Raw genomic sequence first — 18,401 nt, 5'->3', positions numbered from 1 at the left:
TGCGCTGCCTTGCGCCATGATTATTACCTGAGCAACTTTAAGCACTACCCAAAGTTCCAGAAAGCATACATTCCCTCTTTCTTTAGGCTGATCATTTTTAAGTTGCTTGGGAATACCATCGAGAAGGGAAGGGAAATTTGAGGCCTGCAGGGCGCTTCACATTTGTTGTGAAGCGCTTCAGCTATTGGGCGGTATAGAAATGTAACAGAGTCAGCATGGTGCAGTGCTTGAAATAGGACTGGACAGTGCAAAACCATTCTCAGCCATGAAGCTCCCAGAGCAACCCTGAGCCAGTCATAATCTCTCTCCCCAAACCCAATTTACAGGGTTGTTGGGACATTAAAATCAGGTTGTGACATCTTCCAGAGTATGGGTATCCCAACCTCCCCCCTTCTTCAATCATCTCCATTGCAAATTACAATCACTCCAGTCTTTCAAATAATGCTTATTGACACATTGGTAGCTGAATAGCACTCCAAAGGTGTAATTTCTTCTCCTTCAAGAGATGTGTAATTTATTTTTAACGAAAAGGCAAAGGGATTTCTTTCTTGGATGCTCCAGTTCTAGGACACACCTGGTAAGTATCAGTCTATCGCTTGTCTCTAAATTCTTGGTCTTAAGTGTTGAAACTGACTTCTGTCTTGCCCTGAGAAGGTTGAGAGTGGATTTGTGGTTGAGACTCAGAGGGGAACCACTTAGTGTCTCATTTGCTCTATTTTCTCAGTCCGCTCTCTTTTGCCCTGCCCAGTTTCTTTTACTTTCTTTAAACTCTTTCCTCCTCAATTTCACCCAAAATTTTTTTGCCCCAAACCAACTCCATTTAAAGAGACTTTCCTCCGGTCTTCCTTCTTCTACCTCTTGGCTGCTTTCTCCTTCCTGTCCTTCACTCCTTGTCCCATCTCTCCTTTCTCTCCTACTACCACGTCTTCTTTCCTCCCAGTTCTCATCTGACTTGTTCCATTGCCTTCAAGCATAGCATCTCTATTTTCCTCTCTATTTATTTCTGCGCCTTCTGTTTTCTCTTGGTCTCTATACTTTCCTTGTGTCCTTCACCTCCACCTCCACTTCTTTCCATTTGCCATTTAAATAACCCCACACGAAACAACCCTACCTACAGTGTCTCAGTGTTTGCCAACAGAGCTGAAGCCTGAGTTCCAGGTGGTTGTAGGGCTCTTCAGAGTGTTATTTGAATATACTCTGGTCTCTAGAACCAGCAACTATTCCTTCAGACCCGGAATCTCTATAGATCCATGGGACACTCACTATCACCAGCCACTGGTGATGGGGAGGGCAATTTATGACACTCTGAATGCCTTGGCTCCTATTGCCAGCAGGAACAGCGAAACAACATTACTGTAATGTCATCATCAACAACAACTTTATTATGGTCACCGAGCAGACTTTACACATACAAAAGAGTAGGGCGAATTTACATACAAATTTGAGAACTGTGCAGCAGAATCAATTCTGGATAGACCTTATTCTCATAGCATTCAAAAGAATTTTGCAAAAGCCTCAATTGTGTCTCTGTCCTCTGTGGCCCTGAAGCAATGAAGAAGTGCATTAATTTCTAATCTGGTGTCAAGCAACAATTTCTCTCTAATCTCTCTATGAAAAGAGCAACAGAGTAGAATGTGGATAACCGATTCAGTATCATTGCTTCCACATGGGCATAAGCAATCAGGAAAACTGATTTTCTGAAACCTGCTCCCCTGTAACAGAGCAGATGGCAGGACATTAAATCTTGCCAGAGTTTATGCACATAATGATTCATATGTCAATGAGTGGATGAAACTACTCTGGAATAAGATCAACTCTCTGGGCTTATGCCCCAAGTCTCTATTAATAATGGAAGCAAAACAAGCCCAAACCCTTTCGTCTCGAAAGGTAAGAGACTGTGACCTGCACATTTTAAGATCGGCAACGGATAGAACTTGCTCTCCTCTGTTCTGAGGCAGAGTTACGGAATGGCAGAAGTGAAATATTTTTCAATACTTAACATTTCTAAATATCAGTGTACTGTAATGTTCAAATCCAGAACTCTGGCTTGCCTCTGGTAAATATTTTAAATAAATTTGTTAACTAAATGCTAATTATTATTTTCAGACCACAATTGAAAATGGAAGCTATCAAGTGAAAGTTGTTGCTTGGTTATTGTTTTCTTTCCCCTGAAGAGTCGTGTTTATAACAACTTTGTTATGAAGTTTAAGATTGTTTCTTTTCCTGAAACTAGGCTTACAAAAACTTTCAGTTTGTTTTGAAACATGAGCCCTAGCAGGGAAGGAATCTACCAGAACAGTTTCCAGAGGGATAGCAGTGCTAGTCAATTGCAGAAAAACAACACCCAAAAGTCTTGGGGCACCTTAGAAACTAATACATTTACTCTGGCACAAGCTTTCACGGATTATAGCTCATGTTATCCAAAACCACCGAATCGGAATTGTTGTATCCCAGATAACCTGTGAGAAATGGAGGCAGGTGAGGGTAATACCAGGTACCCATTCCTGTTCCCGCTCGATGGTCTCCTGAGGGAAAGATTCTAATGATTTATTTATTTTTAAAGGTTGATATATTATTGTTATTATTCTTTCTATGTTATTCATAAGCCGCCGTGGTAGGATTTGTATCCTGAAAGGCAGCATTACAATAAACAAAAAATAAATGCTGAGCTAAAAGGTCCACTTCCTACATTTTGGTTGATTTATTATTTTTCACAGCTGGATACCCACCCAAAAGTGTTGGGCTACAAGTCCCAGCCACCCCCAGCCACCATGACCATCAGCTGTGTTGCCTGGGGATGATGGAAGGTGTAGTCCAACCTATCTGCCAGGTTGGAAAAGGCTATGTGGTGGTAGAACTCCCCTCCTGTGGAACTCCCGGCCTCTGGAGGTCAGGCAGGCTCCAACCTTGTACTCCTTTCGGCGCCTCCTGAAAACATCTTTATTCCAAGAAGCCTTTCCTTAATATGCAGCCTTGAATCTGTTTTTGCTTCTTTTAAATTTTGTTTTAACTGTTTTATTCTGTTTTTATTTTCATTTTATCTTGTGCACCGCTCCGGAATTTTTCACTGGGGAGCAGTATATAAATATTCTAAATAAATAAATATGTGCAAATGCAGACATGTGCGATATCTTAAACTCATTTTTCCCCTGCTGGGTCACTTCACCTTGCTGCCACCCAAATCCCCCAAGAATGTAGGTTTGGGTGTTGGGGTGGGGTGGGGTGTGAAGATCCCTATATTCCAACCTTCCCCAACCTGGTGCTCCCTAGGTTCTTGGACTACAACTCCCAGCATTCCTGCCTATTGGCCATGCTAGCTGGGGCTGATGGGAGCTGAACCACCCAGACAGCTTCGGCTATTGGGCGGTATAAAAATGCAATAAATAAATAAATAAATAAATGAAACACCTGCAAGACCCCAGGTTGGGCGAGGGCAGCTGTAATTCCCTCCCTCTCCGGCGGTTTATTTCTAAATTACGAGGAGGAGGAGGAGGAAGAAAGCGCCTCAGTCACTGCCCTATTAGCCCCTCGGGTTGCGTGAGGGAATTCAGAGTTTTCTCAACCACGGAGAGCACTCTAGTCATGCTCAGGAGCGCCCTCGATACCCCACCAAAGATTTCACGGGTGAGGGGAACACACAAAGTCAGAGCATGAGCAGCCAGGGAGAGGAGTCGAAGCTCCGGTTAAAGGGTCTGTCTGCCGCTTCCTCGCACCGAGCGAGAAGGAGCCGCCGCCGCCGCCGCCTGAGGCGAGTTTTGCCTCACGGCGTTCCTCCCCGCGCAGCCCGAGGGGGGGAGGGGGAGTCACGTGCCCCCGCGCGGCATTCGAACCCGCCGCCCGCCCGCCCGCTCTCTCACTCACCCGCCCCAGCCAGCCATGTCTTCGCGCTCCCTTCTCCTCGGCTTGGATCTCCCTCCTCGTCCCGGCGTCGAGATATCACGAGACTTCCCCGCCCAGTTCTCGCGAGAACTCACTCACTCCATTCGCTTCTTTATACCTTCTTCCTCCAGGCCCCGCCCCCGCCCCCGCCCCCGCCCCCTTAGCCGTAATGCCGCGAATATTCACCGTCCCGCTTCTTCTTCCCGCCGTAGTGTCGGGAATATATGCGCACTCCTTTACCAACTGCATTTAAGAACATAAGAAGTGTGGGGCAAAAGGAAGGCGGGATACAAAATAATAATAATAATAAATAATAAGAATAATAATAAGAAGAAGAAGAAGAAGAAGCAGAAGAAGCAGCAGCAGCAACCAAATCTCAGGTTTTCAAATAAGGTTTTATTTATTTATTTATTTATTTATTTTATTACATTTATATACTGCCCCACAGCCGAAGCTCTCTGGGCAGTTTACAACAATTAAAAATAGTAAACATTAAAAGTATACAAAAATTAAAAAAACATAAAAACAGTATAAAAACAACAGTATCCATTTAAAAACAACAATTCTGGGGTCCATGAAAAACAAACTTAACGTTGTTAAATGCTGTTAAAATGCCTGGGAGAAGAGAAAAGTCTTGACCTGGCGCCGAAAAGATAACAACGTTGGCGCCAGGCGAGCCTCATCGGGAAGATCATTCCACAGTCGGGGGGCCACCACTGAGAAGGCCCTCTCCCTTGTTGCCATCCTCCGAGCTTCCCTCGGAGTAGGTTCTTTGAACATAAGAACATCAGAAGTGCCCTGATGCTGGATCAAACCAAGGGTCCATCTAGTCCAGCACTCTGTTCACACACATTGGCCAACCAGCCATCGGCCAGGGATGAACAAGCAGGACATGGTGCAACAGCACTCTCCCACCCAGGTTCCCCAGCAACTGGTGTACATAGCCATAGTGCCTCTGATACTGGAGGTAGCATATAGCCTTCAGGACTAGTAGCCATTGATAGCCTTCTCCTCCAGGAATTTATCCAACACCCTTTTAAAGCCATCCAAATTGGTGGCCATCACTACCTCTTGTGGTAGTGAGTTCCATAATTTAACTCTGCACTGTGTGAAGAAGTCCTTCCTTTGATCTGTCCTGGATCTCCCACCAATCAGCTTCATGGGATGACCCCCTTGGTTTCTAGTATTTTGAGAGAGGAAGAAGAATGTCTCCCTGTCCACATTCTCCACATCATGCATAAATTTGTACACCTCTATCGTGTCTCCCCTTAGCCTCCTTTTCTCCAAGCTAAACAATCCCAGTTGATGCAACCTTCCCTTGTAGGGGAGATGCTCCAGCCTCTATAATATCCTTTTTCAGGTGTGGTGACCAGAACCGTACACAGTACTCTAAGTGTGGTCGCACCATAGATTTGTATAAGGGCAGTACGATACTGGCCATTTTATTCTCAGTTCCTTTTCTTGTAATGCCTAAATTGAAGTTTGCCTTCTTTACAGCGGCAGCACACTGGGTGGACATTTTCAGTGAGCTGTCCACCACAATCCCAAATTTATACATCACTTTGGAGATGTTTAACAAATAAAATCTTTGAGCATCTTGAGAGGTGTCACTTCCATTTGTGGGTCTGTTTTATTTTGTATTTTATTTTTTATGTAGCCCTTTTATGTATCACCCTATAACCAAAGTTCTCTAACAAGGCTTGCCTGGCACCAACATTGTTATTTTGGCACCAGGCCAAGACTTTTCTCTTCTCCCAGGCATTTAACAGCATATAAACAGAATAGTTGTTTTTAAATGGATGTTGTCTGATTTTGTTTGTATTTTATTCTTTTTATGGTTTTAAATTTTGTATATTTCTTTTTAATGTTCACTGTTTTTAACTTCTGTAAACCATCCAGAGAGCTTCGGCTAAGGGGCGGTATATAAATGTAATTAATAATAATAATAATAATAATAATAATAATAACAACAGCACAATCCTATGCATTCCCCAGCTAGCATAGGATTGTGCTCGAAGATGCTTACAAGAATAAAACAAAAATTCCAACAACAAAAACTACAGGCAGTAGAACACCACTATAAAACAAATCGTTTTAATATAGAGAACAGAGGAAAAGAAACCTTGCAGCAACAAATCAGTTTAAAACTGAGGGCTAAGACATCAATGATAGGCATTACACTTAGTACAAATAAGATTTGTCACTTTTTTTTAAAAAAAAAAAGAAAGTCCTTATAGGTTATTCACAGAGCGAGAAATTTTCTGGTTTTAATGAATTGACTTGCTGATGTGTAGCCCACACACTGCACTATATGGCTGAGCTGAATTAATAGCTCTTTCAGCACAATCTATGCATGTTTAGACAGGGCGGGGGGGGGGATCTACAACTCCCCACATTCCCTAGCCAGCCATGCTGGAAGTTGTAGGACTTTTATCTGTCTGAACAAAACATGCATAGGATTGTGCCCTTAACGACTTCCAGATCTACATCAATAGCTGATAAATAATATCTATTACTTCTTCAAAGCTACTCCTTGTACTTTTTCCAAACCTAATTTGGTTTGTTGATTTTGTCACTTCCACAAAATCTCCAGCTGGCATCCCAATCCTAGGCAGACTACTGTCACTGAAACCAGCTCTATAGCTTTCATCGTAACTGACCACACGAAGCACGCACAAAGTTACTTGTGCTTCCTCTGCTGGGTGGTACGCTCTGTTTTGAATAGTTTTGCTAAGTAATATGTCTCAGCAGATTCTTTCCTACTTGCTTGAGGCTTTACTGTTCTCACTTCCTTGAAGTCTTGCATCAGTCTCTTTTGGAGAAGATGACTCTGCCCGCCATCCCAGAATTTACAGAGCATGGTCCCGCCGGGTTTTAAAATGTGCGGGACGAAATCCAAAAGGTTCAAGCAGAGTTGGACCAACTTTTGGTGATCTAGTTCCCGGATCCCAGTAGCGTTGTGAGCCATGTCGCTCAAAATAACATCCGCCTTCCCTTTAGGAAGCAGTTCCTGGATTCTCTGTTGAGTGTTCGGATCTGTGATATCAGCATGAGATAAAAAGTTGGCTCCTTCCAAAGGGGCAACGCGAAGGAGGTCAACTCCAAGGACAAAACCGATGGGAGCAGCTGGGTCTAGGAAACAAGGAGTCAGTGTAAGACAAGGCGATTATGTATTTCAATGGGCCTCTCATTCTATCCTTAAAGCTCAGAACTAGTCACAACGCGTTTGAAAAGAGTATGAAATGCAAAGTATGTTACTATAATCCTGCTGATGCCTGGTAATCAAATAACATATAACTGCTCACTCAGGCAAGTAAGAATTCTGTCCGGGGATCAGGCAAAAAAATATCTGTCAAATGGAAGAGAGTTGGTTCTCTCTTTTCTCTTTGCCTGTCAGTGAGCTAATAACCATGTCTGAAGGGTACATGTGACCATATAGGCTAGTAAACTATGAATAATAATAATAATAATAATAATAATAATAATAATAATAATAAAAAATACTTATTACCCACCTCCCTTTGGATCGAGGCGAGGAACAACATTAGTACAACAAATCAACACATCTTAAAAATTCTTGATTTTATGTTGATCTGGATAGGCCTGCTGGAAAAGGCAAGTATTCAAAGCTGCATTAAAATTACACAGAGAGTTAATTTTATGAATCTCCTCCGGCAGGCCATTCCACAATCTGGGGGCAACAGAAGAAAAGGTCCTCTGGGAAACTAATGTCAGCCTAGTTTTAGCTGACTGAAGTAAGTTCACCCCAGAGGACCTGAGTGTGCGGGGCGGACTATATGGGAGAAGGCGATCCCGCAGGTAACCTGGTCCCAAACCATTTAGTCTAGGCTGAAATACCAACCCAAACAAACAACCAAAAATCCACATCCTCAGAATGAAAGCTAAACCTGGATCACGCCAACAGTCCTTTTAGTCTGGCATCTTGGGAACTCACAAGGAAGTTATGGAGGCAAGAGCCTTCTCTGTTGTATATCCTCCAGAACCTGCCATTCAGAACATAAGACGCTGCCTTCTACCGAGTCAGAACCTTGGTCCATCTAGCCCAGTAGTGTCAACACTGACTGGCAGCAATGGCTCTCCGGAGTGTCATGCAGTTTTTCCAGCCCTACCTGGAGATGTCAGAGATTGAACCTGGAACCTTCTGCATACAAAGCATATGCTTTATCACTGAACTTTTGACCCCTTCCCATAGCCTCCGTACTGGGAGGTCTCATATACTTTTCATGACTAATTGCCACTGAGATCCACCATTCGTCCTCCTCTTCCGCCATGAATTTGTCTAATGCCATTATAAAGCCATTGCAGACCACGTCCATCACTACCTTGTTTGGCTGCAAATTCCATAAGTTAATTATGCATTGTGTGATTTATTTTGTTTCGTTTTTAACATTACCTAGTCCTCGTAGAATCATAGAAAAGCAGAGTTGGAAGGGGCCTACAAGGCCATCGAGTCCAACCCCCTGCTCAATGCAGGAATCCACCCTAAAGCATCCCTGACAGATGCTTGTCCAGCTGCCTCTTGAAGGCCTCTAGTGTGGGAGAGCCCACAACCTCCCTAGGTCACTGATTCCATTGTCGTACTGCTCTAACAGTCAGGAAGTTTTTCCTGATGTCCAGCTGGAATCTGGCTTCCTGTCACTTGAGCCCGTTATTCTGTGTCCTGCACTCTGGGAGGATAGAGAAGAGATCCTGGCCCCCCTCTGTGTGACAACCTTTTAAGTATTTGAAAAGTGCTATCATCTCTCCCCTCAATCTTCCTTTCCAGTGAGGTAATACCTGCTCTTCCCCAAAATTGAATGAAGCATTATGATGATGGTAATGACGATGTTATACCTTTTTTTCATCCTCCTGCAATGAACCCAGGCTGGCCTACATGGTCCTCCGCCTCTTCGTTTTATCCTCACAACAACCCTGTGAGGTTGGCTAGGCTGAGCATCCGTGTCTGGCCCAAAGTCACCCAGGGAGCTTCATGGCCATGTAGGGACCAGGACCCAGATCTCCCAAGTCCCGGTCCAAGACTCTAACCACTACACCACACTTAGGGAAGCCTCCATCTGCATGCAGACGGGCAAGGAAGCTTCCTTCCCGTTCTTCGACATGCCTTAGAAAGCTTCCTGGCCTTCCCACTCTGCTGCCCTCCTACGCAGATGCCGACAACCTACTGTCAGACTCACCCTTGCCCAGCTTGCTAATTCGTTCCAGCCCAGAGATGTTATTTTTAGCACTCCCGTGACAAGCTATTTTAAAAGCAAGCCTTTCTGTAAAGATCAATATTTCAGAAATCATCTCCATCGATCACTGTCTCGTCTTGTTGTCAAGCCGCTCCAGAGTCAGCCAGCAACAGCACTTTTGCCTGACGTTAATGAATTAAATCGAGTCCCTCCGAGATGGCCCCGTGCCATTGCTTTCCGGAGGGAAAATCCATTATATTAAAATGAGGCCTCTGGCAAGGATGAAAACAGAATTTTAAAGAAGGAAAAAGCTTTCCCAGACAAGAAATCTGAATAGCATTTGTTTTTATTATTTAGTTATAGGTAGAATGATATAGAGGGACGATGTATGCTCCTGTCACTGAACATGGTGCCTTACAGGGCATGTCTAACCAGCCCTATATCCCGGGATCACTCCTGTGCACCCAAATGCCACACAGGGGATCCTGGGAGCAGGCAGGGACAATCCCTCCATTTCCCTGGGATAACCTTTAGGTGTAGAAAGGGCAGCAGAGTTTCACAGGCAAGAACCCTACAGGACCCTGCTCCCAAAGAGATTACAGACCAAAATAAGTGGGGCCATTCCACCAGGCCTGCTGCAAACCACCTCCATGAAGGCTCCTTCTCTTCCAACCATGACCACCAGCAGCCATCCCACCAAGCTGTATGAGAGGGGGAGGGGGGGGCATTCCACCAGCCCTGCTGAAAGATTTATAGCACAATCCTATGCATGTTCAGGCAGAAATAAGTCCTACAACCCTCAGCATTCTAGGAGTTGTAGGACTTATTTTTGTCTAAAGATGCATCCTAAACATTTCCCCCTCTTCCCTCTTCCCTCCCTCTTTCCTTGCGTGTCGTATCTTTTTTGAACGTAAGCCGGGACTGTCTTCCTTTTTTGTTATTACTCTTTATATGTAAGACACCTCGAGGGGAGGTGGCTTTTTGACTGAGGAAGGGAATGAAAATACTTTAGGAGTGCAATCCTATGCATGTTCAGACAGAAAGAAAACCCTGCACCTCCCGGCATTCCCCAGCCAGCCATGCACAGCTTGGCACCCTAAATAAATACATAAATAAAACAAACAGCAGCAAAAGACAATGGGGCAGGCAAACCACAGCGGAAAGTGACGAATGGGGGCGGTGTGGAATTGAAGCTGCCAATAGCCATATATTGGCAGTGGGCAGAGCCAGGGTCAAAAGTGGGCAGGGGCACTTATTCTTCTCTCCTTTTGCCACTTCGTTCTCTCTCTCTTTCCTCTTCCACTCTCACACCCAGCAGGCTGCACGGAGAGGGACAGATCGCTTTTGCCAGTAGTCTGAACTGATCACTTGCGGATGGCTTTTGAAATCAGTTCAAGAGCCTCAGGTTGCCACCCTTGCTATGCAGACTTCATCCACTGAACCCAATGGGGCTTATTTCCAAGTAGACACGCATAGGATTGTGCTGAAAAATACGGACTCCGGCCATGCATCCATCTAGCCCGGCACTTTCTCTCCATCACTGGCCCAGCCAGATGCCCTGGGAAGTTCACAAGTAGAGCAAGATGGAGAGAGACAGCTTCCGTTGTTTGCCCCCGCTAAGTTCTTACAGGTTTATTTTAAAGTGAGACTCTTAAAACCAGATGACCAAATCGCTATCAACAGAAGATGAGAGCCACAGACCTCAAGGCAAATGAGCAAAAATGCTGAGCCCCTTTACGTGGCTGTCCTTCTAAAAGCACTCACCAGAGCCTGTAGCATTGACTCTCTGGACTGTAACTTGTGCCCAAGCACCAGGGGCCGTGCCGCAGTCAAGCACACACAGCCCGGGGTGAAGGATGCTGTGTTTGTCATCTATTTCCAGCAGTTTGAATGCACTCCGGCAACGGTAGCTCTGCTGTTTGGCTCTCTTCACATATGGATCATTGAAATGCCGTTCCAGCCAACGTTGCTCTGCTCCCGTTTTGCTTTTCAGACATTGCACTGCAGTGTGGACCTTCTGGTGCTGAAGCAAAAGGTGCGGCAGCTTCCAATACCTGTAGGAAAGAAGAGCAAATTGTTCCGTTGCTATATGATCACAGCTCGTTTGATGGCTATAGACCGGGATCTGGAATTTGGCATGTGCCTGTATAGATTTTCAATATCCTCCCCATTTCCTGTCCTAAAATCTCACTTAAGAGTAGACCCATTGAAATCAATGGGCCTTAGTCTGCAGAGGCCACCAGTGAGGGAGGAAGCAGCAGCCAGGCACCTCTCCACCGTGCCTGGGTCCAGCTCCAGCTGAGTACCCCCTCCCTCCTCCTACCAACTGTCTCTGCAGAGGCCACCAGTGAGGGAGGAAGCAGCAGCCGGGCACCTCTCCACCATGCCTGAGTCCAGCTCCAGCTGAGAGCCCCCTCCCTCCTGCTACCAACTGTAACTGCTGAACTTTCCAACTAAGATTGTAGTGCCTGAATTTGCTTTCCTTTCCCCCCCCCCTCCTCCTCCTCCCTCCCAATCCCCTTTCCTTTTGTGTCATGTCTTTTAGATTGTAAGCCTGTGGGCAGGGACTGTCAAGAAATACCTTTGTAAGCCGCCATGAGAGCCTTTTTTGGCTGAATGGCGGCATAAAAATCCTTAAATAAATAAATAAAATAAATAAAAATAGTCATGAATGTTTAGGTGCTATCTCTCGTTGCTATCCACTGTGTCTCCGCCCGAGGTAGGACACAAGGAAGGACCTCACACCTTCTGATCTTAGGGAACAGGGAAGATGGTACAGGAGGCAGCAGGCAGGGATTGTAGACAGTGAAGTTTGAGGGAAATAATTAGGATAACCTCTTAAAAGAAAACTACATGGGTGAATTGAACATCAGAAGTGCCCTGCTGGATCAAACCAAGGGTCCAGCTAGTCCAGCACTCTGTTCGCACAGTCGCCAACCGGCTCTCGACCTACAAGCAGGACATGGTGCAACAGCACCCTCCCACCCATGTTCCCCAGCAACTGGTGCACACAGGCTTACTGCCTCGAATACTGAAGATAGCTTCCCCAATGCCAGGATGTTCGTGTTATTGGCAAGAAGAGAACTGTTGGTTTTCTTTAATTGCCAATTTAAGAAAGCAAGTCCTTTTGTTTGCTCACAGAAGGGGAAACCCCACCGGCATTTCTCAATTTTCTGGTTTTAAGTAATTGACTGGCTGATGTATAGCCCACACCTTGCACTGTACGGCTGCACTGAACTAGTATCTTTTATGGTGCAATCCTATGCATGACAGAAAAAAAAGTTCTACAACTCACAGCATTCCCCAGTCAGCCATGGCTGGCTGGGAATTACTAGGACTTTTTTTCTGTCTAAACATGCATAGAACAACCTTTGCCACAAGACTATTTCTCCAAAGGTGGTCCGGCCTCACCTGACAACAAAGGACCTCTTTTTTAGCATTCATATGTGAATTTAACCAATTAAAACCCAAACAGGTGATCCTCACAAACGGCAGCCCTGGTGGTTCAATAAAGCAAGCATGGACAGGAGGGAAATCAGGCGTGCTTTAGGGTGGGTTCCTGCATTAAGCTGAGGGTTGGCCTCGATGGCCTTAGAGGCCCCTTCCAACTCTACTTTTCTATGAAATTTTATTTATTTATTTATTTATTACATTTCTATACCACCCAATAGCCGGAGCTCTCTGGGCGGTTCACAAAAATTAAAACCATTCAAGTATAAAACAACAGTATAAAACCATAACATAAAATACAATATAAAAGCTCAACTAGATTAAAAGCAGCAGCAATGCAAAATTACAAATTTGAAACACCAAGCTAAAATTTATTTATAGACTGTTAAAATGCTGGGGGAATAAAAAGGGCTTCACTTGGCGTCTAAAGGCTTATAATGTAGGTGCCAAATGAACCTCCTTAGGGAGCTTGTTCCACAGCCGGGGTGCCACAGCAGAGAAGGCCCTTCTCCTGGTAGCCACCTGCCTCACTTCCTTTGGCAGGGGCTCGCGGAGAAGGACCCCTGAGGATGATCTTAAGGTCCGGGCAGGCACATACAGGAGGAGGCGCGCCTTCAGATAGCCTGCCCGCCTCTGCCCTCCTCTTTAGGCTGCCCTCCTCTGCCCCTCACTCGGGAAATTCGTTTCCCAGCCCGACTAGGATGCCGGTTCTCGGGCTCGGAGAAGAGGAAAGCCGCTTACTTCTACGGGAAATGAATGTTTACAAATACTCACCGGCTCATGACCCGTTCAAGCCAGGGCGCTTCCTGGAACAGGGGGACACTTTTCAGGGTTGCACCAACCCTGGTACGTCCCCTCAAGCCTCCCCGGAGAAACGCAGCTCGACATCCCGAGTTCCGCCGCACAGTGATACCGGGCCTGAGCGCTTTTCTCTCTCTCTTTTCAACGCGAGCTGCTGCTCCTCCTCCTCCTCCTCCTTCCCCCCCTTGAGAAAAGCCCCGCCTGCCCGGGACTCTCCCCTTTCTGTAGGCGGTGCTTGTTTCCCGCCTTGCTGTCGGAGCTACCAGGGAGCTGGTCTCTCCTCGCGGTAGGAATGCACGTGTGTACACGTGTATGTCATGAAAGGGTGGGGAGGGAATGACAAGAGAGATGAATTCGTAAGGGGCTGGGCCTCGGGCCTCGAGCCTCCCAGCTATCAGTGCCTTTGACCTAGAGGTAAAGGCAGCCTGCAGTTATTCAGTAGGCATGAGTGAAATGCACTCTGCACATGCTCAAGGAAGTGTAGAGTTTGCTCATTGACCGGGAGGGTGGGGAGGCCTGACTTGCTATTGTGCTTTTAGAAGTAGATTGATAGAGTAAGCATGAAGAACATAGGAAGAGCCGTGCTGGATTAACCAAGGGTCCATCTAGTCCAGTATTCTTTTTGCACAGTGCAAGACAGGAGTGCAACAGCATCCTCCAGTCCATGTTCCCCAGCAACTGGTGCACATAGGCATTCTGCCACTGATGCTGGAGGTAGACTGTAGCCACCAGGACTGGTATTTATTTATTTATTTTATTACATTTTTATACCGCCCAATAGCCGAAGCTCTCTGGGCGGTTCACAAAAATTAAAACCACAAAAAACATCCAACAGGTTAAAAAGACTGTTAAATAGCCATTGATAGCCTTATATCTGGTTAACGAAAAGGAAAGGAACCTCTCGTGCAAGCACTGAGTCATTACTGACTCCTAGAGGGACGCCAGCTTTCGCTGACGTTTTCTTGGCAGGCCTTATAGTGGGGTGGTTTGCCGTTGCCTTCCCCGGCTGTTATTATAGCTAACTGGGTACTCATTTTACCGACCTCGGGAGGATGGAAGGCTGAGTCGACCCGAGCCGACTGCCTGAAACCAGCTTCCGCTGGGATTGAACTCAGAGTTTCAGCTGCAGAAACTTCTGCTTTACTGCTCTGCACCACACAAGGCTCTTATATCTGGTTAAACAAACTTTTTTTTTCTTAAATGCTTCTTTGGGTCTTATTTTCTTTTTTTACCAAGTACGCAAACTTCTGAAGAGCTGTGGCTGCCCTAATTACCATCCAGTCTTGCACATCGTCTGTTGACAATCTCTGGCTCTTGTGGTCTGCTGAGCTTCATTTGTCTTGAAAACATGCCGCTGTCTTTCCCTTTGCACAGGGTGCATCATGCTGACAACCAAGTTATTCACCCTGGTGCTGGTGGTGCAGCCAGAGCGAGTCCTGCTGGGCATGAAGAAACGTGGCTTTGGGGCTGGACTCTGGAACGGATTTGGAGGGAAGGTGCAACCAGGCGAAACCATTGAGCATGCGGCTAGAAGGTGAAAATGGAATAACCTTGGGATCAATCGCCTTGCGCAAGCAGGAAAACTGACACACACACGGGCCTTTCAAGCTGTCCTGCTGAAACAATTGTGGCATCTTACTCAGCTGCCTGATTACTGCAGGCTGCAACGTGAAGCTTTTAGCTCTACTGCTGAGAAAACGTTTTCTCCTTTAGAGGTGGCCACTGTGTGTTCCAGGAAGATGATCTAAAATTAGACAAAATGTTAAATCAAGGGGGGTAATTATGAAAAATGGAAGCTCTCGGAGAAGTGCCAGTGAGAGCTTGGAGCCCTACCCAGGGCTCCCATTATCCTTAATGGAGAGGGGGCTGCCAGAAGTTATCAACAGCACACATTACTCAAGTTGAAGACAAGTCTAATTAATAGCATCAGCTGAAAATCCACAGGCGTTCAAAATATTTGCAATTTTCTCCTGGGTGGAAGAAAAATGGGTTTGTTTCGCAGTTCCCCTCTGTCAATGTTAGGTACAAAGGAAACACTTCAAACTGAAAGTAATGCAGGTTGGGCAACACAGTAATGGAGACCCACTGGTATGGGAGGAAGAGAGAAGAGCACATGAGCCTAAAGCTCACTCCAGGATTGCACATGTCATGTGTCACGCTTATGGTAATTGATGTTCAGACGACACACTGAGGCCTTAGCTAGACCCAAGGTTTATCCCGGGGTTGTCCTGTGTGTCATTTACATGAACAGGGATGATCCCGGGATAAACCTTAGGTCTAGCTATGGCCTAAGCCAAGTGGTTAAGCATTTAGAAGCCCATTCAGAATGCTCCAGTGATTCACAATAAGATCTATACCAGTGGTTCCCAAAGTGAGCGGTACTGCCCCCTTGGGGGCGGTGGGATTGCATAGGGGGGCGCTAAGAGGCAAAGTGGTGGCAGGGGAGCACTCGAGGTGGTCTTTTCCGAGAAGCACCTCTCCAGAAGTTCTTAAAACCCAGGGTCATTTTTATGGGAGAAGGTAGTTTGGTCCCAAGCCATATAGGGGAAGAATACACACGTGTATTAATACCGTTTAAGAGTCCTTTTAATGGTGAATTGAAATGTTTAATTGAATAAACTAAAAAAAAGTAATTGGATTTTCAATAAATATTCAATTAATTGTTACTATTTTGAATTTTATTGTTATTATCTTCCTTAGTGGGTCGTTGAAAAACATTCTTCTGAATAATGATTTTTATAGGGTAGGGGGCACTGGGCATGAGTTTGGGGAACCAAGGGGGCGGATACCATCTATTCTATACCATCAGTGTTGAGAAAAGGGGAAATCTATCTTCTTTGTCACTTCGGGAGGGGGGTGGGGAATAGAAATGTTAACTCTTAATGTCCTGAATGCAAAGTGAAATGTGTTTGTTTTATTCAGAGAACTGCAGGAAGAGAGCGGACTGACGGTGGACACTTTGCAAAAAATGGGCCAGATCACTTTCGAGTTTGTGGGCAACTCCGAGTTGATGGAAGTCCATATCTTCCGCGCTGACAGTTTTCATGGAGATCCCACGGAAAGCGAAGGTAGGTTTGCAGTCGGGAGTGGCAGCACAGTGAGAATGTTTGCCCTTCTCTTTTCTTTGATGGTTTGCCCATCTTTATCCAAGGGATGAATTTCTTCATGCTTCTAAAGTGCTTCTCTCGGCCAGCCTGATTCGAGACGTTCCGAGTTTCATGTTCCCATCTTTGCACTGTGCAACTCTGCTGGAGTTATTTAAGTAGAACACGCTGATCCTCAGGCTGCATCGTGTCATTAAACTGGCCACGTGTTGAAAGGCTCACAAAAGTTTGGTCGTGCAAACTGAGCGCCACGGAAGGAGTGAACGGGAGCAATAGGGCATCGGTAACAAAAGCTGCTGCCTCAATCATAGTGCTCCTAGGAGTAGATCACTGGAACTCCCACGAGGGATTGGACTCCGGTGCAAAAGCTTCTTTAAATGCCTCTTTCACAATAACGGTTCAAATAACTTATTTTTGTAATTTGTATAGACATCAGATTGGCTGGTTTTTAGAACAAAAAGTTAATGCTTTAAAAAAAAAACACTTGGAAGATTATTTGGACTGGTCAATTGACCCTAACCTTTTTTGACTGGCCAGTGCTTAACTCTGTCTAGGGGAGGTTGGCCTTGCTGTACCTCAGTCCCTCTTGCTCCATCTTCATAGTGCAATAGCAAAACATTCAGAGTTTCTATGTATAAAGGCTGCCTACCAACGTCTTCATGGAGCCCAAACTCAAAAGATGGACGTTGCTTCATCTCTTGCTCCTTTGTTCTGACGATGGACACCTTTCTAAAGGCCAACAGAAACTAGAACACTGAAGCCAGGTGATACTTTTGCCTTGCTATCACCTCTGCTAAAACCAATCTCTTTGAAGGGAGAGATTGGTTTGAGAGATTTAGAGGCAAAAGGGAGGGAGGCGTTTGAGCATAAACACCTCTGAGAAAAAGACAATCATGTTTCCATCTTTAATTATTCTTTCCCTCTGTGTATGTCTCCCCTTCCGCACTCCCCCCCCCAACCTTGCAGAAATGCGCCCTCAGTGGTTTGAGCTAGACCAAATGCCCTACAAGAACATGTGGCCCGATGATATCTACTGGTTTCCTCTCCTTCTCCAGAAGAAGTTGTTCCTTGGCTATTTTAAGTTCCAGGGGCAGGACACTATCTTGGAGCACACCCTGAAAGAAGTGGAGAAGCTGTAAGAAGAGGCAAAGTGCGGCCGGAGCCCTCTTGACTTAGGTGTATATCGTTGCCCATATTGGGCAAGAGGCAAGCATTTGACATCATCAGCTCCACAGCCAAGGAAACAACTCTTTTAAGAAGTGGATGCCTGGCAGACAAAAGGAGGCATCTGCTGTCTTGTAGAATTAAGGACAATACTTCTTACACATATTCGGGTCCCTAACTGTGACGCTACCAGCTATTCCTTCTCAGCTGGGCTTTTCATGGTAGTAACGGTTCTGTTTTAGCACGTGCCCCAGAGTTTTAGCTTTGTCCCAAAAGCCAGGTGAGCCCCTTTCTCAACTTACCTGAACAGGTGTTTTTTTCTGTATAGTGTTCTTACAAGAAGACTGGCTCCTAAAGACTCAAGTTGCCTGTATATTAGTTAGGGTGACCCTATGAAAAGGAGGACAGGGCTCCTATATCTTTAACAGTTGTATAGAAAAGGGAATTTCAGCAAGTGTCATTTGTATATATGGGGAACCTGGTGAAATTTCCTCTTCATCACAACAGTTAAAGCTGCAGGTGCCCTGCCCTCTTTTGCATCTGGTCACTCTAGTATAGCTCCTGCAGCTTTAATGGTTGTGATGAAGAGGGAATCTCACCAAGTGCTGCATGCGTACAAATGACACCTGCTGAAATTCCCTTTTCTATGCAACTGTTAAAGACACAGGAGCCCTGTCCTCCTTTTCATAGGGTCACCCTATATTAGTGGCTTAGCATTTCATTTTTCTTCCTTGCGATGGTTATGGACAGAAGCATTGCATGCATCCTGCACCTGAATAATTTCTATGAGGAAGTTTTACTGGTTAATGGG

General features: G+C 45.5%; 3 protein-coding genes across 3 annotated transcripts in view; 1 reads left to right on the top strand and 2 right to left on the bottom strand.

The window, feature by feature from the left end:
* Nucleotides 1-3,937, bottom strand: part of MAD1L1 (mitotic arrest deficient 1 like 1) — a 466,163-nt gene extending 462,226 nt beyond the window's left edge. Inside the window, exon 1 of the mRNA XM_063143631.1 lies at nt 3,862-3,937. Coding sequence (XP_062999701.1) covers nt 3,862-3,878 — 17 coding nt within the window. The 5' untranslated portion in view covers nt 3,879-3,937. The remainder of the gene's footprint in view (nt 1-3,861) is intronic.
* A 2,020-nt stretch (nt 3,938-5,957) lies between these two features.
* Nucleotides 5,958-13,332, bottom strand: MRM2 (mitochondrial rRNA methyltransferase 2). Its single transcript, XM_063143027.1, has 3 exons — nt 13,296-13,332; nt 10,836-11,125; nt 5,958-7,011 (listed from the first exon to the last, which is right to left on the bottom strand). Exons 1-3 carry the CDS (start codon nt 13,301-13,303, stop codon nt 6,560-6,562), a joined length of 750 nt encoding a protein of 249 aa, XP_062999097.1. The 5' UTR covers nt 13,304-13,332; the 3' UTR covers nt 5,958-6,559.
* A 193-nt stretch (nt 13,333-13,525) lies between these two features.
* NUDT1 (nudix hydrolase 1) lies at nt 13,526-18,156 on the top strand. Its single transcript, XM_063142963.1, has 4 exons — nt 13,526-13,608; nt 14,697-14,856; nt 16,245-16,390; nt 17,393-18,156. The coding sequence occupies exons 2-4, from the start codon at nt 14,705-14,707 to the stop codon at nt 17,563-17,565; spliced, it is 471 nt and encodes a 156-aa protein (XP_062999033.1). The 5' UTR covers nt 13,526-13,608; nt 14,697-14,704; the 3' UTR covers nt 17,566-18,156.
* Nucleotides 18,157-18,401: the final 245 nt, after the last annotated feature.

This window comes from Elgaria multicarinata, chromosome 17, assembly GCF_023053635.1.
Source record: "Elgaria multicarinata webbii isolate HBS135686 ecotype San Diego chromosome 17, rElgMul1.1.pri, whole genome shotgun sequence".
NCBI classification, from domain to species: Eukaryota; Metazoa; Chordata; class Lepidosauria; order Squamata; family Anguidae; genus Elgaria; species Elgaria multicarinata.
This window is presented reverse-complemented; position numbering and strand designations above follow the sequence as displayed.